We start from the raw sequence: 25,281 nt of genomic DNA, 5'->3' as shown, positions 1-25,281 counted from the left end.
TGTAAAAAGGTGAATCTCTAGATTTCAGTCAATGGTAGATATTTTTACAAAAAGGGTATGATTAACTCAAGTCATGAATCCATAGATTTCAAATCTCTGGATTCATGTAACCAAACAGGCCCTAAGGTGATTAGGTAATTTAAGGTTTAAAATAATGAAAAAAATTTAACCAAGGATATTTTGGGGTTTTAAAAAATTATTTAACTGTAAAAGTTTAATTTAACCGATAAAGTTAACAAAGGGGAGGTGTTTGATATGTTTGCTAGGTAAGAGGGGAGGTAAGTGATATTATCCAATTAAGAGGGGGTGTAAGTGCAATTTGTCCAGCTAAGAGGGGAGGTAAGTGATATTTACCCTTTTGTTTTTTCAAATCGGTTTTTGGTTTCGGGTATTATGGATTTTTTTATTTAGGAGATATCCTCCGCGGGGAGTAGCCGCATCCTTTGAACAACCACTGTCGTTGACAAAAAAAAAAAAAAAAAAAAAAAGAGAGCAACCATTGTCAATTCTCAAACCATAAACCGTAACCCCAACAAACGACTTTACTTAATTTTAGTTTTTCTTAAGAAAGTTGAAGGCGGAATTCGTACCGGATCCGTTTCTTTGCTTTGCTGTGTAACTTGAACTGACAAAGTTGGCATGTCTGTAGGGTTTATCATTCAAAGCTCTTCGTTTCGGCGTCGTTGTTCTTCAGTTGGGTGTTCTTGGAGAGTCAGATTCTAGGGATAAGAAAACAAGGAAAGCGGAAACAGAATAACAATCGACAGGTAAAACAATGGAATTGTTTATCTACTCTGGCCTCTGAAATGGTTGCTTCACTTACCGTTTGTTTTTCTCCTTTCTTTTATTAAAGTTCTAATCTCTATCAATTTCACATCCATTGGAAGGGAGGATGCATGCTTACGGTGGAACTGCTGCAACTGGCTTCGTTCATCAACTCACTAAGGGTAATGGGTTTTCGTCTTCGACGAAGGTTTCTACTGGGGTTGGATTTCCATGTCAAATTAAATTCAAATCCGCCAGGACCTGTAAAACTTCCTGTATTGAAGGAAGCTTGGCGACTGGGAGACCAGCCTCTGACCTGTCTGCTCAAGTTCCCAATACGCGCGGTAATCTTTCATCCTCGCCAGTTCTTTTCCCTTTTTTCTTTTTCTGATTTTTGAATTAAATTGTTCTTTGGTTTTGTGAGTAGTAGTACTATAAGCATTGGAACTTATGTTGGTAATTTTGCTTCCAATCTTTGCTCTCTTATTACATGAATGTTGTGTTAATTCTACCCGTAAACAAGTACAGTTTTGGTTTTCCTGCCGTCTCCCCCTCCTCCAACAATTTCCCTTTAATTTGTAAAATGTTTGTCTTTTGCCACAGAAACACTGGAGACTCAGATACTTCCACAGTGGGGTATACAGAATACCCATAGATCCCCATCTCCCAACTGATAACCCTTTTAATGATATCTTGTAATCTGCATCAGTGTCCTGCTATCACTCAATCTGAAAAGAACCAAAAATAAATAAATAAAAATGCAGCATATTACCATTTCAGATGATTTGTTCCAAAGAGCATGGGCACACCAGGAAGTTCATTTCACTTACCTATCTCAAACAAGGGGAAAATATTGAAATCCATGGATGCTATCTGGATGCATACCATCATGCAGAAAAGCATGTCATTTGTGTTCCGAGAATAAAATAATAAATTGAAAGTCTCGGGCTTTTGATTAAGGAATGAGTACTAGGATGAAACTTTAGGTATGGCTTATCATGCAAGTACTTTAATACTATAATCTGTTACACAGGTAGTAGCAGTAGTTTCGTAGACTATGCTCTCAGTGACGCAGATCCAGAAGTGTGCTCAATAATAAACAAGGAAAAGCAACGGCAGTTCAAAAGTCTGGAGCTCATTGCTTCAGAAAATTTCACATCCCGTGCAGTAATGGAAGCAGTGGGATCTTGCCTCACAAACAAATATTCTGAAGGGCTGCCTGGCAAAAGGTAAACTTTTGACAATTAAATCTTACACATCAAATAAAGGACTTGTTCATTTTATGTGTGCATTCAATCAATCACTTTCTTGTATGTCTCACAGGTACTACGGTGGCAATGAGTACATAGATGAGCTGGAGAGGCTCTGTCAGGAGAGGGCTTTGGCAGCATATAGATTAGATCCAAAGATCTGGGGTGTCAATGTTCAACCTTTGTCAGGTTCCCCTGCAAATTTTGCAGTTTACACTGCAATTCTTAGTCCTCATGATCGAATAATGGTATGCTTATTCTTTTTGTCCCTCTGTTCCTTTAAACTACAGTTGTGGTGTTATATTTTCTTTGACACTTGAAGTGGTGCCAAAATTTTCACACAACTGATTAGGGTTTGGACCTACCACATGGGGGGCACTTATCTCATGGGTTCATGACTCCTAAAAGACGGGTTTCAGCTACGTCAGTTTATTTTGAGTCCATGCCATACCGACTTGATGAATCTACAGGTGCTGCTTTCAGTTCTTTGTTAGCTATAACTGAATTAGCCGTTCTGTGGAGATTGTTTGACATGAGTTGTTTAAGTTTGTTTCTACATTTGTAAATAGGTCTGGTTGATTATGAGATGCTTGAGAAAACAGCTACTCTTTTTCGCCCAAAGCTCATCATTGCTGGTGCCAGTGCATATCCTCGGGATTTTGATTATCCTCGTATGAGAAAGGTACAAATCATAGACATTGCAATATATTAGTTTCATGTCCCAGCTCCGCATTTTCTGGTGTTTATATCTGAATGCCATTTGGTGCCCTTTGAAAGATAGCAGATGCTGTTGGTGCTTTTCTCATGATGGACATGGCTCACATAAGTGGACTAGTTGCTGCTTCTGTGGTTGGTGACCCCTTTGAGTATTGTGATATTGTGACTACAACAACACATAAGGTATGAGTTAAACCATAACACAAGGGCATATACTCATTTGGGAACTTAAATCTGGTGTCAGGCATTTTATTTTTCTGGTTGTTTAATCTTCCAAGACATTTTTGATAAACCTCATTAACTTTTCATTGTGATAGTTCACTCTGAATATGCTATGAAAATTCATCCACTGAGTTAGGAAATTAAGTCTTCTCCCTCTCAAAATCTGTAGTATAGATGAAGTTCCAGCAGTTATCCACTATTCCATTGTATTGTTGGCTGACCTCTATGGAGATTTTATGACCCTGAGCTCTCCTTGCTTTTCAACTTTGATGATGCATTCCTAGACTTCTATAGTGGCAAACAAAGGGTAAAAAGGAAAAGGAAAATAGATATTAGAGCTGCCCTATTAAGTAGAAAGATCGCTCATCATGGTAGAATTAACATTGAACTATTGATGACCTCTTTTTATTATTAATTGATATGTTTCCATCTTTTGGCAATTCTTTTAATGTCCCATGTTAGACAAATAGATATCTTATATGTGATGTTCGAATCACAGACAAGTACCAAGGATCCTGGCAATTTCATTTATCGGTTTCACCAGATGCAAATAATAGTTTTTGTCTGTTTTCAGTCTTTCAGAAAATAGGCTTGTCGTCTTCATAGAGCCTGTTTTTATTCTTCATAGAATCTATCTTTTTCCTCCCATTAACTATGGCTATTTGGCCTGATAAATCATGACAATGCATTGCAGTCCTTGAGAGGTCCTAGAGGTGGTATGATCTTCTTCAAGAAGGATCCTGTTCTGGGAGTTGATTTGGAATCCAGCATCAACAATGCTGTTTTCCCAGGCTTGCAGGTTGGTTCTGGAAGCAACTTTTGTTATTTAATCTCACATTCGATCTAGGTCTATGTTCCATCCTATGTGTTTCTGTGTTCGGCTTCTTTAATTGTGAAATTATTGTGCCTGAACAAGTTGAACATTATTTGCATCTTTGTAGGGAGGTCCTCATAACCACACAATTGGGGGTCTGACAGTGGCTTTGAAGCATGCTCAGTCCCCAGAGTTCAAAACTTATCAGACGCAGGTACTTCACTTCCCTTTCGATGTTCAAAAGAGATGAAGAATGGCCCATTTCCTTCCCCCTCTGTATCCAACTCAATCTCTATGCTTCATCCTATCACAGGTGATATCCAATTGTAAAGCTTTGGCTGGTCGATTGATCGAACATGGCTACAAACTGGTTTCTGGTGGGAGTGATAATCATCTTGTTCTTGTCGATTTGAGGCCAATGGTAAAATGCTAAATTTTACTCATGTCTATGTTTTTTCAATATTTAACAGATCCATGGTTTTTTTTAGTTACTTAGTAATAGCAGTCCTCTTCTCCCTCCGCTCTGCTCCTCACTACTTTCCATTTCTCTTATAATATATGAAAAGATAGATTGTTTTTAGTGTGTGATCTGGTCTATAACTAGTAGTCATCTACATTTAACATGTTTGCCTGGTTGCTGCTTAACTTGTAATTTTGGTTTTTCAAAGTTGGAATAGAATTTGAAATTTATCTTAGTATTCATGAATATTCTAGTCTATCGGCACTCTTTGTGTTTTATGAAATAAAATGGTTTGTGGTTCACATAAAATGGTTGATCGTAGTATTTCTTCACGTTCTGGTGTTGTGGTTCACTGTTCCCTTGAGTGTACTTTTCAGAGTTTCCTACTGGTTTCCAAGGGTCTGCTTGGCGATTCCTTGCCTTTTCATTGTTTCTTTCTTCCCCCAACCCCCTCCCCCTTTTTTTTGTTGTCTGTTTGTTAGTTGTTTACTTCCATCATTATCCAGCTTCCCTACTCTAAAGTTGCCCCACCCTTGTTGAAGCATATTTTCTGAGTTCTTAATGATCACATCTTCTCTTATAAGTCATCACTTTGCTCTCAAGTATGATAGTCTATTTCAACTTTTATAGTGTGAATGAATGCTAGTTTCTTTTGATTTTGATATTTACTGTTTTTACAATTTCTGCATAACTATCCATCAGACCGTCTTTCATTCTTCAATAGTTCTGTAAGACTTGAAATTTCAACTTTGAATTCTATGTTCTGTTTCTGTTCAGCTGACCATTATTTTTATAGTTATTAAACCTCTCTCCCTGTCTAGGTCCCTATTCTATCCATATCTAGTCCATCTATTTTCTGACTCTAGTTCACTGTTTAAGAGTTTCTATTCATTCCTGTTTAATTCACCTTTCATTTCCAACATAAGTTTTGGAGGGTGGAGAGGTTTCCTCTTTTTTGGGTGATTGAAAACTTGCTTTTGAGTTATTCTCTGTTATTACCTGCAAGTTGTTTTATGTCTGAGCTCCACCATGCGGATAAATCAGAACGTTGTTTATGAAATAATTTTTGAAAAATCTCTGCCCTGTTGACAAATTGATTTCATGGTCAAACTTGCTTGGCAGAGTGGGTTTTGTGCCTTTTGTTGTCATTTATTCTATTGCAAACTGTACTGTTTTGAATTTTATTCCCCTCCCATTCACATTATTTATGATTGTTCTCTCTCCCATAACAGGACATTGATGGAGCTAGAGTTGAGAAAATCCTTGATATTGCCTCTATCACTCTCAACAAAAATTCCGTTGCTGGTAAATTCCCTCACAAAAAGAATAACGCCTCAGGATGTGCCTTCCCCCCCCCCCTCTTCTAATCTCTCTTCTTTTCCTTCTTTTGTACTTGATAATGACTTCCCATTTTGGGACTGCATAGGTGATAAGAGTGCACTAGTGCCGGGTGGCATTCGCATAGGTACACCAGCAATGACTACCAGAGGATTTGAGGAGAAGGATTTCATTGCAACTGCAGACTTGATTCACGAGGGTGTTCAGATCACTCGGGAGGCAAAACAAGCTGTTGCAGGGAAAAAGCTGCAGGATTTCTTTAACTTCATTGAATCTCCGGAGTTCCCCTTAAAGAATCGTGTCATCGATCTGCAAAGTAGAGTTGAAGCTCTAACCAGCCAGTTCCCTATTCCTGGATTATAGACTGTCTTTGGAGAACGAAGTTGGTTACAATTTTGTCACTTATATTGTTAAGGATGATTCATAGTACATAGTAGTAGCAAAGTACTCTTTATCAAAACAATAATATATAATCTAATAAGTTTTCCCTTCCTTACCTCTGGCTCTTTATGTGTGATGTCTTGTCTCTACTCTCTTCTCTTCCCCCATTGATTTCACCTCTCTCTTCCATCTCATGCTCACTTGAGTTTGGTTCAGTTTCCCTTGAGGATCGTGTCATATTTTCATGGTTGAAACATTTATTTTGGGTATATAGTCCTGACTGCTTCTGGGTTGATTTTGCTTTCCACTGAGAATTGCGCACCAAAAACTGCTTAAATTTACACAGAAGATATCCTTGGTAGGTTGCATGCCCAGGCCCCAGATACGCTTTTCATGGCTCCCTTTCTGGGTGAAGATATGTTTTCCAAAGTGGTTGAAGCACTGCTTTCCACTCTTATTATTTTTCTCACAACAGGAGAATTGGAAAATTCCGACCACAAACATTATGTGAGGCTGACGAGCTTTGAAGCTTAGTCATCTATCATAAAAATTTTAAATAGTTTTTGAAAAAAGCCTCTTTTTAATTGGGGTAGTGTGAATTGATTATGATTCCACAAGGTTCGAAAATAATTTTAAGGGATCAGCTTTAAGCCGCCCAAACTCCCCTTGAACATAGACCAAACCTGGCCTGACATTTTAATCCAAGGGCCGGGTTTAGGGTCCCTAGTGGGGTCGGCTGGGTTTGGATTTAGCCCTCGGGTCAATCTCGACTAGTCCAATTTGACCTTATATTAATTTAATTAAATTAAAATTATACGTAAATTGAGTCTAAATTACTATTTGACCAACTACCATGTTAACCACACAAGAGATTAGCTCATTGATGGTCTAGTTTGATTCTCGTTGATGCTACTAAGCCATGAATATTATTTTGTTGATAGCTCAAAAAAATCAATGCAGAATCAGGGTAAAATAAGGCTAAGCTGACCCTACAGAGCGAATTAGAGCAGGTTGGGCTTAGAAGAACCTTGAACAGAGTAGGGTTCGGGTTTGAGAACTCTGGGCACTTAGTTATGAAACTGCTAGTGTTTGCCAACTGAGCTAATCTATTGAGATAATTAAGTGAATTATTCGTTAAATAATCATTTCAATTCAATTATTATATAATTTTAATTTGATCAAATCAATATAGGGTCGGATAGAGGCAAGCTGGCTTGGTTAGCCCAAGGGCTAAACCTAAATCCTACCTAACCCTATAGGGCTAGTTATTTTATAACCCAAGTCCACTCTTCAGGTGAAAAAAGTTGGGGCGTGCCTCTATCCGATATTACGGGGCAGTTATTTTATAACTCAAGCTCACCTGTAAAAGTTGAGTTTGGATCAGCTTACCCGTTTGTGCTCCCCGACGGCTTTACCACCATAAATACAGGGGGACCTAAGGGTTGGGTGATGAGAGGGTTTTTTTTATTTTTATCGGTGGGTCCCACCGAATTTGTGGTGGTAAACCCGTCGGGGAGCACAGACATCAGGGGTGATGATCCGGATTCGTAAAAGTTAGGGTTTGCCCTTACCTGACCTTATAGGGCAAGTAATTTATAACCCAAACCTGCCCTTGGGGTCAAAAAAGTTGGGCTAGCTTGAGCCGGGCTCAAGGCGGGTTAAGGGTGTCATCGGTATGGTTTCGATAATTCGGTATGGTTTGGGCACGATACCAACTTTGAATACTGAAAACTAGAACAATATCGTACCGAATTTGTACGATGCAGTTTTGGTATTTGTAAAAACGGTTCGATATGGTTTCGGTATTAAATCTATACGGGAAAACTGTTTAAACACGGTATCTAGTACGATACACTTTTGGTACGAACAAACTCATGCCACTTTTGTTCTTAGTTTATTAAGATTCTAATGAAATTAGGACCAAACAATTGATAAATTTTGATATTAACAGAGACCAAACAGAGTAAATCTAAGAAGAGGAGTGAAGGACGAAACAAAAAACTGAAATAAGAAATTATGGATAGGGTAAAGGTAAAGTGTTTCATTGTAAAATTACATATATAGCCCTTAATTTGGTATGATACAAGCAGTACGGTTTTGGTACATAACGACGGTATGGGTACCTAAAACCATAACTGTACCGAAGAAAATTCAGTTTTGGTACATCCCGTACCAAATTTTGAACAATACAGTACGATGTTGTTTTAGACAGTGTGGTTCAATATGGTTAAACGGTTTCGATACGGAATTGACACCCATAGAGCAGGTTAGGGAAACAAGGTTTTATTGAGACCCCTATCCGGATATGAATTGACCTTCGGATCGGATCGATCCTACATGCAATCTCTGGTTAATTGGGACCAAGATCAGACCGGGTTCCTGGTTTTATTCCCGATTCCTTCTAAACCTTGGGTTCAACCATTCGAGGGCATATTTGTCTAATGCCGTATTTGACCATGATAACAAAAGAAAATGCCGTATTTTGACCGTATATATGTCGCTCGCCAATTACGTTTTCTTTAAGAAATTAATTATTTTAGTGACGAAGCGTTCGATATGACCGAATATTACTTCCTTCCTCTATATAACTTCAAATCCGACGAATCTGTACCTCTCATTCTGTTTTTTTCCATCTAATTTCGAACCATATTTTTCGTTCCTCAGCTCTCATTTTTTCTCTTTGTTTCTCAGTTTCGGCAAGTTTGGGAATCAGCATCTAGGGTTCGAAAGTTCGATTGATCGATCCATTTTATTTTAGATTAATCTCGTTGCTGTCCATCTTCTGCTACTTTCAGCCATGAATCCTGAATAGTAAGCTTCTCCACCACCTCTTAATTTCTTTTCCACCTTGTATGATCTCTAGGGATGTATATTCCTGGCTGTTTGGTTTCGTCTAAGTTCGTGTCCCTTCAGGTCTGTTCCGTTTGTTGTTTGATTGAATTTCTTCCCCTTAATCTGGATCTCATGGTTTGCAGTCGTTTCCCCCCCCCCCCCCCCTCTTTCATTCCTCTGTTATCTGGTACCATGTTTGGATGGTATATTGCTTTTAAGATCTGTCAAAGTTCATTTCTGTTCAATGGGTTTATGGTGAAATTTTGTTGCCAATTCTTCGAAGCACTCGGTTCTTTTTGGTTTGAACCTACAAACATAATTGCTTTAACTTGATTTACTTTGACTAACCCTCACGCCACCCCCCCCCACCTCACCCCCTTCCCCCGGGCGCAGGTGGGAAAAAGAAAAAAAAAAAACAATTGCGTTGAAATTTGGGGGCTTCGTTAGAGCTTATCATGTTTGTAGGACCTTTACTGAGAATTATACTAATATTTAATCTTTAAAAATTTAAGATGTATTATTTTATCAATAACTTGTTGATTTCTGTAATAAAATAATACTTTCCGATCGTATCTGGGTTTTTTAAAAATACATTTTTGTATTCTCTGATTACTGGGGCAGAAATTTTTTCCGGGAATTCTTGGGGACTATCCCTTTTCTATTGCATTGTAGTTTTTATTTTATTTTTCTTTAGGGTGGGGTTTAGGGGTAAGGGGTATGGTTGTTGTAGACTTCAAATGTATTTATGTTTTGCAGTACGCAAGCTTTATTAGTCTGCTGTTGGAAGGAATATGAATGATAGGGTACTTGATGGACATATTTTAGGTTCAAATAGGTCTGTGAGATATTATCCACATGGGTTGGAGAGTTGAATTAGGGCAAACATTGCCAGAGAAAGCTTTTGTAATAGTGAATTTAGAATTCAAAATTATGAGTTGGCCAGATGGGGTTTTGCGAAGCTGTCATCACTCATATAAATATGTTGGACAAGGAGTTGGTTTGTTCATTTCTTAGTTGAAGTTGGAACCCATTTAATTACTGCTCATTAGGAATAAAGTCAACTTGAGCACCATGCTTGTTGCAGTGCAAAATCCTCTTTAATGATCTTCGATGATTTAACATCCCATGCTTCTTGCAGGATTATTTATATCGGTGGAACTATTTTTATCTGGTATCTTATCTGTTAATTCAATTGTTAACCTCATTAAAATCTAATCATGTTGGAGAGGCATTTGTTGTGAGGTGAATTGAATTTAAGGAACAATGACTTTTGTGACAAAGTGAGAATCCCTTCATGCTTCTTAAATATTAATTGTCAATTCTTCAACAGTTGCAGTCTCCGACATCGTCGTGCATGTTAGGAGTCCACTGTTTGTCTCTCCCTTTTTTTTTCTTTTTCATGTATCTTTTTGTTTAAATGTTTGTAGTCTGATTTTTCTCTCTTTCTCTTCTTTTGATTTCACCTTTCTGACACCAACCCCCCCCCCCCCCCCAGGTTAAAATTGCTACTCCTTTGATGGCTTTCATATGTATTTTCATTTTTCAATTAAATATTCTAATAAGAGTTTGCAAGGTTGTGCATGGAGCAAAAATTTTCTTTCAAATGGCATCTATTTTTTTGTGAATCAAATATTTAAGGAACACTGTATTTTTCAGCGACTATCTTTTCAAGCTTTTGCTTATTGGTGACTCTGGAGTTGGCAAGTCATGCCTTCTATTGAGATTCGCGGTAAGGAACAGTTTCTTTACTTCTTTTATTTTTCTATGAATGTCTATTGTATTTCACTTCACTGTTCGTTTATAATTAGTCATGTTATTACCCCTCCCTTTCCTTGGTGTGGGTTTTTTAAATGAACAGCAGTTTACCAAATGAATAATACTTATAGAAAGGATTCGGAAGGCAGAAAATGCAGGAACTAGAGGATATAGTAGGTAAACATATCTCATGGGCTGCCTTCTAGGGCAGAAGATGCTGTACAATCAGTTGGCTCATAAGTTTTTTTTATTTGCCTTTGTGCAGTAGTTGAAAGACCATCAAGAAGTTGGTTTGTCACTTGTTCCTCCTTTTTGGTTTCTGTTTGGTTGCACCGTGCCATTTACTGGACTTCTTGACGTTTGACTTGTTAATGCTTCCTGGTGGTGGCACATTTATTTGATTTTTCCAGATTTTGACTTTTGGTGGCTTGGATTTGGAATCGTGCTGCCATCATATTTTTGAAATATAAACAGCAGAGTTGTCATGACATCTGATGACCCTTTACATACACCTGTATATAAATGATGCAATGACACTTGAGTGGCTGGACTAACATGGCTGTGTTTGGAAACCCAAACTTAGACAGAAACAAATCAATCTTGAAAATTTGGTCCAACAATGATTAGAGAAGTATCTAAGTTGTTCTTTTCAGTCTTTTATTTGTTTTTAGTTGTATACAGAGGAATGGTTTAATTGTAGGATTTTCAGTTTCATATTTCAAGTATGCTTCATTGACTTTGGTTTATTCAAACCTTGTAACTCAATGTTGGAACTCAGAGTTTAGAAATTTGGATTTGCACACGAATCTGATGAATATGCAATTCCAGCCGGTGACTATCAAGCATGGTGGAAATAAAAAAATTTCTTTAGGGTTTTAATTTTAACAAAGTTTTATGAACAGTGTAATGAATATGTGATCCCCTTTCTCTTTTGTTTTGAAAGGATCCATGTGGCCAACATTTAATTGGTAGAAGGTTGGTTGTTGAAACCAATGTAGTTCCTCAAAATATTTTATTTATAGATCACTATATATTAGGCTTCTATTACCCTACTGCATTTGTCTATTCCAGTTGTCAAAATGTTCAAATTATATGCTCTTTAACAGTGAATTTTGCATTTTGTAGGATGATTCATATTTGGAAAGTTACATCAGTACCATCGGTGTTGATTTTGTAAGTATGATGAAATAATTAAATTGGGAGTTTGGGTTGGTACATTTCTTTTGCTTGTCATATTGGATGAATGCGTGTCATAATTTTATTGTTTCCTCTTTAGAAAATCCGAACAGTGGAACAGGATGGGAAGACAATTAAACTCCAAATAGTAAGTATCAAGTTGGTTTGGGTTCTGTTAAGCACCTCTGCTACCTGCTAGCCACCTCTAATGGTCAATTTGCAATTTGCTTCTCCTAGTGGGATACTGCTGGACAAGAGCGTTTTCGGACAATTACAAGCAGCTACTATCGTGGTGCACATGGCATTATTGTACGTTTGTGCCTCTTTGGTACTTGTGATAGTTTTGTCCATTGTATTGGTACCAAATTTTATAAACATGAATGTCTTGGCCTTTCTTGTTAGATTGTTTACGATGTTACGGACCTAGAAAGCTTCAATAATGTCAAGCAGTGGTTGAATGAGATTGACCGATATGCCAGTGAAAATGTGAACAAGCTGTTAGTAGGAAACAAGTGTGATTTGACAGACAACAGAGCGGTTTCGTATGAAACTGCCAAGGTGATGAACTGTTCATAATGTTGCTTATAAATGTTCATTCTGTTACCCTTGGAGCTCATTTGCCTGATCTGTTATCTTTGTCTGGTCTTTGTAGGCATTTGCGGATGAGATTGGTATTCCATTCTTGGAAACAAGTGCAAAGAGTTCAACCAATGTGGAGCAAGCTTTCATGACCATGGCTGCTGAAATAAAGAACCGGTAAGTTCTTCACAATTTACTGTATGCACTTCATATTTGGGTGGGCAATTCATTGTTGATTACTTAAATGGAAGCAGTAATGTCTGGGACCCTATCTGGGGGCCCTGCAAATCCTTTGTTTAGTTGAAAGTCGGACAATGTTTTCAATGCCTGAAATGGGAAAAACCGTTGGCAGGTTCTTGCACCATCAGAAATCCTGAACATTTCTACAGACACTCATTTTATATGTGATGTGGTGTGACCCTTATATACAGTAGGGGGCTAACCCTTTCAAAATCAATTAATTATTCCTACTCAAAGTGGTTAACGGTTAATTGATTTGAGAAATGCAGTCGGTAAAAGAGTTTTTTATATGGATTGGAGTAACTATCATCTTCTTCTGCTTTATTTATTTTGCTGGAATGCTGAGTTTTGGGTTTGTTTCAGGATGGCAAGTCAACCAGCTATGAATGCCAACAGGCCAGCAACAGTGCAAATGCGGGGTCAGCCAGTTGCACAAAAGACCAATTGTTGCTCTTCTTAATTTAGTCTCGTCTGATCTGAAGTGGTCCAGAAGATTTACTTTCGGTGGGGGAGATGTTTGGAGCTACAAGCCTGAAAGAATCATGTCTTCCCATGGTCCCTGGTTGATGACAAATGTACTTTACCCAAGCCTAGTAGTATAAACCACCTATCGTCACTGTGTATAGAAGGAAGCGGGAGACGCTTAATATAAAACATCTGTGGGTCACTGGCACCTGTTCTCTCTTCTGAAAGTTCCTCTTATTGTTGGATTTAAAATGTCTGAAAAATTGTGTGCAGAACTGAATACTGCTGTGATTCGTTTCCTTAATGTTAGTGATGGTTTTCTACTTTTCTGATATTGTTGCCTTCTTTCTGTTCACCTGTATCTAGTCGTAAACTTTTTCATTTATGTGGAATGGAAATCGTTATTCACACACTTCTGCAGAATTGTAACTTTACCTCCTTGCTTCTTCTGTTCTTTTTCCTACTTTTAAAAGAAAAAAGCAGCAGCACAAAAGGGGCTCCTGGTTCCATGATATAGTTTGTTTTGTGTAGGCAATAAATGCATCAATTCTCATCAGCAGCGTTGACGGAGCTGCGATTCCTGGTTTCATATTATAGTTTGTGTTGTGAAGGCAACTGGATCCATTCTCTCTTACTTGCTTTTTCTTTTTTTCTTACCTTTTTTGATCCATTCTCATGAGCAGCTATGTTTGGTGCGGTTTGCTCTCTGATTCAACAAAGGTCTCTATGTTTTTTTGTTTTGTTTTTCTCTGTTGTGTGTGTAATTAGAAAGCAGATGAAACTGGCGTTCTCCATCATACATTTGGGGCAAGGTGTATCTCTCCGAATGTATGTATGATTGCAAGGGAGTCAAAGTAATGACAGGGCAATCAGACCCAAAATCATTGACCTACAATGAGTGAGTGACATGTAAAATCCCAATTTTGACTGTTAAAATTTGTTGGGATGGTAAGCCCACATTATTAGAATGCATTGGGGCCCAAAGACAAAGAAGCATTTATTTTTTTATTGTCATCAAACTAGTTACAAGAATTAGGGACTTACAGGCCCAAGAGACGATGGGGGAAATTGCTTCAGTCCGGCCGATTTAATGTGTAGACTGTCAAGCCGAATTTCGGATCGTCGGATCCGAAATTTCGGTTGAGATCGAAATCTCAACCGTTGAATATCCGGCGGTCGAAATTGTTTTGCTTGAAAGTCATGTGCGTTAAATGCGCAAGACTGAAGCAAGGTGGGTAAAGAAAAGGGGAAAGAGCAGACTGACTGAAGCAAGGTGGGTAAAGAAAAGGGGAAAGAGCAGACTTACCTGACAATCTTCAACATTAGCTGTATCGACGTGCTTCGCCCAAGAGATTCTGAACAAGTAGTAAATTCTGTTGTATCTCATCCAAACCAATGGAAGTTTTCTGAAGAAACATCTGAAGCTTTGATTTAAACTCACTACTATTACAGTTATATTTAGTGGTTTTCATCTGCTTGATCAGTCGTATGAAATTCTTTCACCCGCCTAAGGGTTAGGTATGGAATGGTAGTTTAGTAAATTACTATTAAGATGATACTTTGGTTATTTCTTGGGACTTAACTGAAGTCCGGATCGCACAGAGTGCTCCCTGACGGCTATTAACCACAAATAAATTACAGAGAGCTCACAGGATTAAGGTGATAGGTTTTTTTTGAAAAATATTTTATTATCTTTTTAAATAAATTTTTATTATTTTTTACTTATGAGTCCATATAGTTTGTAGTTGTAAAACCGTCAAGAGCGCACAGAGTGCTCCTCGTGGGTTATACGTAATTTTGTTTTAGATTACGGGTACTTTAAACCAGTAGTTAAGGGAGCCAACAAGAGTTTTGGCCCGTGGGTACACTCTAAAAAACTCGATTGGAATAGGCCGGGATTGATTAATTCGAATTGGTTCAATCTCAGAGACATCGAACTGAGAGAATCGGTCGGTTTTATTTGAACCGCCCGGGTTTTGCAGGGAAATCATGTAAGCCACCATCAGTGTTCTCCTCCTCCCGTCTTTTAAACCCTAGAGACCGTTGCAGATTTTCTATCCACTGACGAAATCCCTACTTCCTCGTTTTCAATTGCATATACGAGATTCAGGTTGCATCCATGCTCAAGAAAATTTCTTCAGAGTCGTCTCTTGCCGTGCAAGATGAACCTGCTTCCGGGCAGAAGAAACGTAAAAAACATTCAAAGCGAGATTCAGGTGAGACCTCTGTTGCAGCGCACGATGAACCTGCTTCAGAGCCGAAGAGACCTAAAAACCAAGGTAACGAGATAGATGAGATATTCTCTAATAAGAAGAGGAAGAAGCCTAAACAGGAGCAAGACAATAAGCCAACAGAAGATGTGAATCCTACGTTGAAGAAGTCGAAGAAAGAGAAGAAGAGTAAGGTTGCTAGGACGGCTGGGTTTGTTGATCCACCAGTAAAATCCAGGAAAATAACAGAGGATGGGCTTACTGTTTACGCCGAAGAAGAACTTGGGATTGGGAAGGCAGATGCTGGCGGTACCCCTCTTTGTCCTTTTGATTGTTCTTGTTGCTTCTGACCTATTTTATGAATTAATTTCACCCAGTTCCAGGGGTTGGATCTGTATTGACGTAGATGAGCTCTCTTGCCTTTTTGGATGTATTCTAGAATTTGGCTTATTTAAAATTTGTAACTTTGATACTCTTAATCTTATTTCAATTTCGATTCCCAGTTTAAAAGAAAATTTAGATTGCATTTACATTCTCTGTTATCAAACAGCTGAAACTATCGGTGTATGTGCTTCCGAAATCCCAGCTTTGTTTAAAAAAATTCTGTGGTTAAACCTTTGTAACAGGAGCTTCCGATTTTGTGTTGTTTGTGAGGCTGAATTGCTTGAGCTGCTGAAAATTTTGAGAGATTCAGAACAAAAAAAGTGATCTTGAATACATGATCATAGTCTATCTTTTCATTACAGATGTTATCAGACTAGATGCTTGATCGTAGCCCAAATTCCAAATGGCAATTATCTTTCTGAGTTTTAACCTTTTTCTAGCACTTAGGGATAAGAGCATGTTAACTCTTTTGGTTGTGGCTGTCAAGGTACTACCATCACATGTATCAAGGTTCTTAATGCGTTCTTCAGATTAAAGACAAGGATGATAATGCATTAAAAACATGCTATAAAATGGAAGGTTGTGCTTGGCAAGTAAGTCTAATCTCCATTTGCTGAACACTTGCTCACTAGTTCAAGTCCTGAAGTGAGTGAAGTCCTTTCCAAAATACAACGTTGCTCAGACCTGCTAATCACAGTAGTTTTGTGCACTGAGTATGACCTCGTAAATCTTAAAAAGATTGATTGTGTCTCTACACAATGTTAAGCTTGAGCAGTTGCTTGTTAATCTGCATGGAGCAAGATCTGGTGTCTATGGGATTAGAATGCCCTGGATTCCATATATGCAAGTTGATGACCTTATTACTTTTGTAAGGGACCTATCATATAGAATCAGGTGCCTTGGTCATGTTTTCTGAATTTCCTGCTACATTAAGGGATGTGTGATTACTGTGATAGCTACCTTATTTGGAGGCACTGGATGCGTAGCCATTCATGGCAGTAGTTCACTTACTTTTGTACTGATTATGTTGAGAGTAACAAGTGTGAATGGGACAATCTTTTGGTAGGGTTTCTTGAGTTTGGGTTACACAGCAGTGCACAAACCATTCTTGATTGTCCTAGAAGGAACTCTCCATGTTTAAACCTAGCTTTACTGTAAATTATGCTTCTCTGCTTTGGAATTTCAATCTTAAAAGCAGCAGATAGTGGTGAAAGTGCCACTTTACCACTCCTTGTTACACCAGTTCATGCTTCTTTCCTATCTGACCTGAAACTTATGTCTAGTGCAGGAAGATTTTTCTGTTTTTGGGTTCAGGAAAGAGATATTACATTTATTCCCTGCTGCCTACTGATGGTTCCATTTTCAACTGTACTGACTGTTGTGAGTAATGAAAAATAATTGAAGATGAAAACTAATGACCATATTCCCTGTTTTGAATTTTGATTGTTTTCCTTCAAGTTGTACAAGTTCAGCATTTAGATTCATCATCCTCAGGTGATCCAAGTAGCGAATGCAGGAACCCCGAACTGGTACCATTTTTATTGGGTGTTCTTTTCGCTTTTGCCTCTGATGCAAGGGAAAGGGTTAATCGAAACAAATCTGAATATTAAAGCTGAAAGAGTGATTACAGAGAGCGCTCTTACCTGGTCCAGTGTTATGTGCCATGCGAGGTCGACAGAGGTTGAAGGCTTAACCGATCATGAGATCTATCAAATCCTAGTGTTGAGCAAGGTGTGAAACCCAGCACAGGCACCGGAATGAGTCCTACTGACTATTATTTTTGCTAAACCGTTTGTTGAACCAAAATAACATTACAAGTCCTTGGTGTAGAACCCCACATGGGATATGGTTGTTATGCCAAGGCTATACAGCCCAGAAAGATACACAACAGCAACTGAGTTTTAACAAAAGACAACATTCAATGGGCATAGAACTGTATTTATAATACGGTCATGGATCTATTGGAACTGAAATGAGGCTATTTCATCCAGGGAAGTCAGAAAGAACTTGTTGAGTCTGGATTTGCAACTCCATCCAAAATCAAGCGCCAAAGTGAGCATCTCCAAGTGAGAAGAGAAGATGGCCTTCTCCATGCGTGAAGACTTACATTGACCCGTATGTACAATGTGTAAAAACCACACTCCTTCACTAGCACCTGCTGATACTAGCCGCCCTGCAATAACCAAAGAAGTAGCAGTAAGCGTTGATCAATTTGGAGTAATCTGATGAATATGCAGTGGACTTACTAGGTTCTATTGATTTTTACTTAAAAGTGATTTGAATTGAATAGAGAATAGACGGCAAGTAGACATGAATTATCTTAAACTTGGTTAGAAAATCAGCATTTTTACCATCTGGAAGGTTGTTTGGTCGGCAATGGCTGACACTTCTTAATAAGTAAGTCATGGGTTCGATGCTTCCTGTGATATATGTAATAATCGACACCCCCAATATAAAGCTATCTGTTCCTATAAAAACAAAAACCATCACTTCAAAACGAGAGTGATTTTGTGGACATTATCCATAGATGTGTATATCATAATATCAAGGTAATTCATTCAAGTCTTGAGATTTGTTTTTGATTAGACAAACTTAAAAAATTGCATGCAATAATCTCTAGAGTTGTAAATCGAGGAGTGATTCAGTTGGTAAAAAATTCAATAACCCCTAAGCAGGAGGTAGAGTTCAAATTTTCTTAGGCCAAGAGCGAAGCAATAAAAATAAAAATAAAAAAAGCTAAATCATCTGATTTTTTTTTCCTAAATAAATTTACAAAAAACAAACCGGAAAAGCGTTTTTGCCTTGGAACCACTTCCTCTTCTTCCTTCTACTTTTCGGTCCGAAATATGAACCCTGAATGAACATCTAATAGAGACTAGAGAGTACATGGCATGCCGGTGATTTTTAGTCTTGTTCCGTCTCCGTTCTCGAACGTTGTTGACGGTTCCCAAATCCATTAGAGTGGTGTCTCCATTCTCGAAGAGTATTGAAAACCCCCTTCTCGTCGTCTCTGTTACCAGATGATGGTTGACACTTGGTAGCAGCGGCCGAATCTCGGTTCCAACTTCCCAGTCGATTGCACCAGCAGCTGGCAACCGTATTTTTTCGGTGGTTATCGGTGGTCACTACTAGCAGGTAAGCTCAGATGTCTGAATTCCGAATGTTGCTTTATCCTTCCTGGGCTTCTTGAGTAAAATTATTTGACTAAAAAGATAAAAGCAGAGAAGAAAAAAAAATCAATATCTTGATGCAGACTAATATTGGTCATTTAGTTTAGTTTTTTCATTGCTGAATCCTTTTGGGTAGTTGAAAACAACCCCCACCTAATGCAGTAGAGAAAGAAGCTGAAGAAAAGTGGCAAGAGTAACTATAGCTGTAGAAGTAACTCAATTTTCATGATCATAAAACTTAAAAATAAAAACAACAATTTAAACATCAATCCAAGCCAGATTTCTGTTCATTAATTCAAGTGATAATGTCTCATTGCAGGTGTAGAGAATGGATTACAATCCTGTAGGCATTGCTTCCACTGAGTCTGTCACTGCTGGTTAGTTTTTTTCTCGTGTGAACTACATGATGATTACCCTGTTCCTGTTCTTTTTCTTTTTCTTTTTAGTTACTTCGGTTGAGGGAGATAAGCGAGGACCCCTCAAAGGTCAAAATATTCGTTTTAAATCATGCGAAAAGAGTTTGCAAAAAGTTTGGCTTGTTTATCTTGTTTTTCCCCAGAATTCTATTGTTTTCTCATGAATTCATGTTTTAGGAGCCAGTTTTGTTTTCGCATTTGTTTAAGGAATAATTTGAATTGAAAGATTGATGCCTTGGAGGTGAAATTTCATTACATGCATCGTTGTCCACTGCCCAGAGGAAAATCAACTCGAGGAATAACATAACATCCACTACAATAGAGAGAAAGATGTCTCTGCTTCATCATGTGGAATGGGCTTCATCCCTGTTGGGCTGTTTGCTAACCAATTGCACGAGGCAACGTTCAATGAATGTTGGGCGTTCACTCCATGCCTACTTACTCAAGCGACCAGGTTGGTTGAGTTCGGACTTGTTGTACTTGCATAACCAACTCCTGAATCTCTATGTGAAACTCCACAAGTTAGAGTGGGCGCACCGCTTGTTTGACATAATGCCCAACAGGAACATGGTTTCTTGGACAGTGCTCATATCAGGAAATGATCGTAACAAGAGACCCCATACTGCCCTGCACATTTTCTCTTTGATGTTGTCTCAAGATCCAGCTTCTCCTCCTAACCATTTCACTTTTGCTAGTGCCCTCAGTGCTTGTAGCAAGCAAGAAAATCTGTCATTGGGAATGCAGCTCCACTCCCATGTATTTCGGAGAGGCTTCATTGCCCATGTTATGGTCTCCAATGTTCTCATCTCTCTGTACATGGCTTGTAGGCAGGTTACAAAAGGTGAGCTGGTATTTCAGGAAATTATTGAACCTGACCAAGTCTCCTGGAACTCACTTGTCTCTGGGTTATCACAGAACTGCCTCTCCCATGCTACCCTTGACAAGTTCGTGATGATGAGAGAATCAGGTGTGGGAGTGACTTGTTTTGCTCTTTCTGCTGCCATTGCTGCTTGCTTGGACAATGAGGCAGACCTAAAGAGACTCCATGGACTTGCAGTAAAGATAGATCTCAATTTGGACAGTTACGTAGGCTGTGCAATGATAAGAGGATACTCAAAGTTCAAGAAGATGGAAGATGCCATGGAGGTTTTTGCAGGATTGCGTTTAAAAGACATTGCCTCTTGGAATTCCCTTTTTGAGGGTTATGCAGAATGTGATCAGGGAGAAAAAGGTTTGGAGGTATTTGCTACTTTCCTGGAATCTGGACTAGAACCAGATGACATCACCATCACCTCAATTCTAGGCATATGCACTGACCTGGTCATGCTGGACTATGGCAGGCAAGTTCACTCGTTTAGTGTCAAAACTGGCCTCCAGGGAAAAATCCGAGTAGATAACTCCATAATCCATATGTACTCAAAGTGTGGAAGTATAGAAGATGGGGTTAAATTTTTTAATCTCATGAAACAGAGAAGCCTTGTGTCATGGACAACAATGATGGGAGGATTGGCTGAGCATGGAAGAGCAGAGGAGGTTATCCAACTTTTCCAAGAGATGAATAGAGAAGGGTTGAAGCCTAACAAAGTAACTTACAACTGTGTTCTATCTGCATGCAGCCATGCAGGGCTTGTAGATCTTGGATGGAGCCTATTTGAGTCAATGGAAATCGAGCCTGACATTGACCATTTCACATGCATGGTGCACATGTTAGCTGGAAGAGGAAGATTTAAAGAGGCTGAGGAATTCATTCAAGGATCCAAAGAAAAGTACAGGAGATCCTTGTGGCTGACTTTTCTAGTTGCATGTAATAATCTTGGTGAGTGGGTTCAAGGAGCCAATGTTGCTGCCAAGATGATGACAATAGGTTTACCTAGTGAGCCACATGTTCTAGTGCTATTTTCAAACATATTTGCCGCTGCTGGGAGGTGGGAGGAAGTTAGCAATCTGAGGGAAGAGATGCGGAGCAGAGGGTTGAAGAAGGAACCTGGTTGCAGTTGGCTTGAAAAAGGCTGAGGTTTGAATTTATACCCAATGTAAATTAGTGCCAACTGAGAAATTAACCTGTGTTATAAACTTTTGTTCTTTTAACAACTCTTCATCAAAAAGTGTAATTTTGCACTGCTAATATCTTAAAAAACAAAACACGGAAGTCCTAGGTTAATGGTGTAGCTTAAAAACTAGTACCAATGGCTTATTTTCCAAATGATGTTGAGATATATAATTACACTAGCAATTTAATGAAGATTGTTTGCCATTACTTGTAATGTACATAAACTTTAAAAGGGGGGCTATTGCTTCCTGTTCATTAATCAATGGTGACTAGGACTTCTTTGGTCATATGAATGAAAAGTTGTAAGGTAAACACATAACAAAATGTTAGAATCTTTTTTGGAAAGTTCCTTTTATGTGCTTTACTTGGTAAAATATCAGGACAATTTTAAAAATTGATTGCCTTGCCCAATTAAAATCTATTTGTTTGGAGATCTTTTCTGGCAGAAGAAAACTAGGGATATAAATGTATATTTTGAAATCTGTACTCGGTTGGTGTCTTGGTGATTATATCCATTTAGGGGAATTTGTATTCAAAACTTCAGTTTTTGGAAACTGTTTGAATCCTTTTGAAAGCTAATCAAGTGCAGATGTAAATATGTCAATTTCAGATTATATATTATCCGTTCCTTCAATTATAAAAGTATGATTAAATAATATTTTATAAATATTTGTTATAATACTTAATTCCCTTGTCAATTCGTGGTAGATTGCATGTAACAAACAAGAATTAAGTAGGGGGAAATGAGGATTTCTATATAATTTCTGGTATTGACACTTCAAAATCTACCCAAGTGTGGTTCTCCATTTAATCCATCGCCATTTTGTCTTTGAATTTTTATCTTCTTCAGTTCTCCATTGAATAAATGCAGATATGACTGCCATACCTGATGCCGAATTAAAGAGAAATGCTTGTTTCATGCACTGACTCATACATCTACCAAATAACCAACCATGTCAACAGCAAACCTGTCAAAGACTGCTTGCCGATTTGGTTGGTGCCTTACTGGTAGAGTTGCAGCCTCCTGGAAGGTCATGGGTTTAACTCTACTATCTTCACCTTGTGCCAAGGCACTTCCTTGAATCAGGTGGGGCACACTAGACAATGTATTTTGTTTTATTAAAATTTTATAATAATACTGTAACTTAGACATTTAAAATGGCACTTTTTCCATTTCATCATTCCCTGCCTCACCCCTCCTCTTGTTTTTGGCAAGGACAGAACACTGCTTCAATGGTGAAAGCAGCTCTCTGGTGCTAGAGATGTTGGAGTTTTATCTGCTCACATTGAAGCCTTGTTGACGAAGCCAACTAATATTTCGTTGTGTACATCACTACCATCCTAATCATTGCTACGTCCATCCTCTTCTTCATCTTCTTTTCTCCCTCTGTCTCTCTTGCTGCGACCTCAGACTAGAGCAACAACCGATGTCTTCTTGAGCAGGTAAGGCCATTTTCTGGTTGGACTTTTTCTTTGCTTCCTTTTTCCTTTTTTTCCCTGATAGACATTTTTGAAAATGCATATGGAGTATAATATATGCCTGTTCAACAAGTGATTAAACAGCCAGTCTAATAGAGAGGTGGAACTTTATTGATTTGTTTTAAACCTTAAACTGGGCCACTTCCTATGTGATTGGATAATAGAATTCTAGTCCAACCCATCTTTATCCTTGCTTTCTGGCCATTGATTGTTGAAGAAATTGAGTTGCACATGAATAAAAGGAAGTTAGCAGTGACAATCCCAGTTGTGACTTTTAACCAGCACTTAATAATAGGTTATAGTGAGAGAGGCAAATTTGTATTTAGGTGAAGGAGATGGAACATGTGTTTATTTGCAATTTTTTTCTTTTCATGCCAGTCTCTCTTCCCCAACCCCACCCCCCCACCCCCTCTCTCTCTCTCTCATTTTGTGTTTGGTGAGGTTCTTGCTATTGCAGCAGCCCTTCATATCTTTTAAGCATGTTGTTAATTGCTCTATTTTGGGTTGGAGTGCAAATAAGCTTTGTGGAGCCTCAAGGGTTGAGTGCTTTTGAATTAATATTTCGGCCTCATCCTGAATAGGTACCTAAATAATACTTTTCCATTGTCATCACTTAGTTCCTCATAATAATTCAAGCTAATTAGTATTTGAAGCCAGTTCAATTTTCTTTCTAATTGATACTTGTACATGAGAGAGGCATTTATTGCGTGCAGAACCTCCTCCTGTTTCAATGTTTGGAGATGTTAGACAAATTTGAGATATTAATTTGACTATTATGCTAATTGATTTCCAAAATGCTAGGTGTAAGCTCACATTGCAAAGCACAGAAGATGATATTCCTTGATGGGCAGTCTCAACATTCAAAAGTCCATGTCCGGTCAGTGAAAGTATTTTGGCTCACATTGTGTTTGTTCTCAAGGTATGCAAAAAGAGCTGACAAGTTGATTATCATTTTCTACTCAAAACAGCAAAAAGGAAGAGGGGGGAAAGATGTAGTCGTTACTATTTACTGATAATTTGCAATGAAATGTGTATTAAAAGGATCTGCACTGGCGGTTGACGGTTTCACCTATTTGGTGAAAGAAATTTTGCAGCACTTGTTCATAAAGAATTTAGTTCCTAGAAACAGAGATTAAAGGTGAGTTTGGAAGGACAGTGAAAACCTTGGCAATTTGTGCACTTGAGCTATAATTGACAGCAATGTGCATTGAGATTAGACTGTGAACCCATTTTTTCAGCTTGAGCTTCAAAGCATCAAATGATGTTATGCCTCTGAGGTTAAGCTCAATGAAAAACTGATCCCTCCAAGTACCGATTGTTACAACACCCATTTATCTCAACGTTGGCTTTTTATGGATTGGTCCCTGTCATTTTTTCTCTAAAGCTATCTGAGTCTAAATGGTTTTAAAAGACCCAGGAAACACAAGGTCTTTTATTCTCTTTAGGGAGAATTTGAATTCCTCGTTGGTTTTGAATCCCTCCCAGTCCAAGCCAAATGGTGCTTTCGCGACAAAACCAGTTCCATGGAGAATTGTATTCGCCAGATAACAACGCCAGATCTAGCACTCGAATTTTGTGCAATTTGAGAATTTGCCCAGATCTTTATTTGCATCAAAGACTTCAGCCTGCTGCTAGCTTGACAACTTTCAATCCGTTCCGTTAAATACAAATGCGAAATGACTTCCTGGATTCAAATTCAACAATGTTCCGTTCCGTTAAATACAAATGCGAAATGACTTCCTTGGATTCAAATTCAACAATGTTCTACTAGAGTGCCACTAGAGTGCCTAGTGGAAAAGCGAGCATCACAGGAACATGATTTCACGGTTAAGCCATTAACTAGATGTAATAGCCCTGCGAATTGAGTATTTCCGTGTCATGACCTGGAATTTAGTGCTGACATCAAGATATCAGAGTTCAATGCTGTTTTTCGTATCGAGGGATGATTGAATGTATGTTAAGAACAGGAGATGTAAACAGTAGTAGCTCGGTCGCTCTTTTACTGTTTTTCTTTTATGATGAGATGGTGGAGCATTGTCAGGTGAAACGTTTCGGAACTCAAACTATCATTCTGATGTTCTCATCCCCAACCAAAATTATTTGTAGCCTTCAACAGTCAAGAACTGGATAACTTGCTTGACCTCTTTGCATATGGATTCACTGGCAACTTGATCTGAAGGCAGTATTGGATGATGAACACTTGAACATCACGTGGTCAGTCATCTTCCCCACAAACATCTTCATCATCTTTAACCATCATCGCAACCACAATGCGTATCTTCTACATACCGTGAGAGTTCTTTTGCAAGCTTTGCCCCTAAGCTGCTTAAGTTGCCATCCTTAAGGCATTAAGAGCTCAATTGAGCGTTATGCCTCCAGTACGGATGAGACTGATATCATTGATGCCCTCAAACTCATCCTCTTTATGTTTCCAATAGATCACAAACTCTTAACGGTATTTGTATTCGTAGTTGTCGACTTTGGCTGATATCTGTTGCAGATTGGAAGGGAGACAATTCGACAAAAACGATGAAGAACCATAACTAATGATACGGGCTCTAACTTGAAACAATTCCTT

General features: G+C 38.4%; 3 protein-coding genes across 4 annotated transcripts; all 3 read left to right on the top strand.

Annotated features, from left to right (window-relative positions):
• Positions 1–578: 578 nt before the first annotated feature.
• On the top strand, positions 579–6,089 carry LOC149021685 (serine hydroxymethyltransferase 3, chloroplastic-like). Its single transcript, XM_089149900.1, has 12 exons — positions 579–767; positions 888–1,109; positions 1,799–1,994; positions 2,089–2,263; positions 2,368–2,485; positions 2,585–2,697; positions 2,793–2,915; positions 3,649–3,753; positions 3,896–3,982; positions 4,082–4,189; positions 5,461–5,533; positions 5,655–6,089. Exons 2-12 carry the CDS (start codon positions 893–895, stop codon positions 5,927–5,929), a joined length of 1,590 nt encoding a protein of 529 aa, XP_089006026.1. The 5' UTR covers positions 579–767; positions 888–892; the 3' UTR covers positions 5,930–6,089.
• Positions 6,090–8,556: 2,467 nt separating this feature from the next.
• LOC149021684 (ras-related protein RIC1) lies at positions 8,557–13,326 on the top strand. The gene is made up of 8 exons (XM_089149899.1): positions 8,557–8,758; positions 10,436–10,508; positions 11,660–11,707; positions 11,811–11,858; positions 11,948–12,019; positions 12,113–12,268; positions 12,363–12,466; positions 12,893–13,326. The coding sequence occupies exons 1-8, from the start codon at positions 8,745–8,747 to the stop codon at positions 12,987–12,989; spliced, it is 612 nt and encodes a 203-aa protein (XP_089006025.1). The 5' UTR covers positions 8,557–8,744; the 3' UTR covers positions 12,990–13,326.
• A 5,098-nt stretch (positions 13,327–18,424) lies between these two features.
• LOC149021683 (pentatricopeptide repeat-containing protein At2g33680-like) lies at positions 18,425–24,261 on the top strand. Of its 2 annotated transcripts, XR_016172352.1 has the most exons (6): positions 18,425–18,723; positions 19,078–19,135; positions 19,454–21,188; positions 22,096–22,311; positions 22,446–22,667; positions 23,505–24,261. XR_016172352.1 is itself a non-coding variant. In XM_089149897.1 (2 exons), exon 2 carries the CDS (start codon positions 19,505–19,507, stop codon positions 21,185–21,187), a length of 1,683 nt encoding a protein of 560 aa, XP_089006023.1. In that variant the 5' UTR covers positions 18,425–18,723; positions 19,078–19,504; the 3' UTR covers positions 21,188–21,715. The 2 variants fall into 2 exon arrangements, 1 of the variants encoding a protein (XP_089006023.1); XM_089149897.1 differs by lacking the exons at positions 22,096–22,311; positions 22,446–22,667; positions 23,505–24,261 and having other exon boundaries at positions 19,078–21,715.
• The last annotated feature ends 1,020 nt before the right edge of the window (positions 24,262–25,281 follow it).

This window comes from Hakea prostrata, chromosome 3 (assembly GCF_041222555.1).
Source record: "Hakea prostrata isolate BN-2017 chromosome 3, UWA_Hpros_2, whole genome shotgun sequence".
Taxonomy (NCBI): domain Eukaryota; kingdom Viridiplantae; phylum Streptophyta; class Magnoliopsida; order Proteales; family Proteaceae; genus Hakea; species Hakea prostrata.
The sequence above is the reverse complement of the archived record's forward strand: the minus strand, read 5'-3'. Positions and strand labels throughout refer to the sequence as shown.

Bases quoted from the DNA above. Each gene is read 5' to 3' on its own strand.
- LOC149021685 (XM_089149900.1), top strand. From the start codon at position 893: ATGCATGCTTACGGTGGAACTGCTGCAACTGGCTTCGTTCATCAACTC. The intron at 2,916-3,648 runs GTATGAGTTAAA...AATGCATTGCAG, and splicing joins TGACTACAACAACACATAAG to TCCTTGAGAGGTCCTAGAGG. The intron at 3,983-4,081 runs GTACTTCACTTC...ATCCTATCACAG, and splicing joins TCAAAACTTATCAGACGCAG to GTGATATCCAATTGTAAAGC.
- LOC149021684 (XM_089149899.1), top strand. The intron at 11,708-11,810 runs GTAAGTATGATG...TTTCCTCTTTAG, and splicing joins GTACCATCGGTGTTGATTTT to AAAATCCGAACAGTGGAACA. The intron at 12,020-12,112 runs GTACGTTTGTGC...CTTTCTTGTTAG, and splicing joins GTGGTGCACATGGCATTATT to ATTGTTTACGATGTTACGGA.
- LOC149021683 (XM_089149897.1), top strand. From the start codon at position 19,505: ATGTCTCTGCTTCATCATGTGGAATGGGCTTCATCCCTGTTGGGCTGT.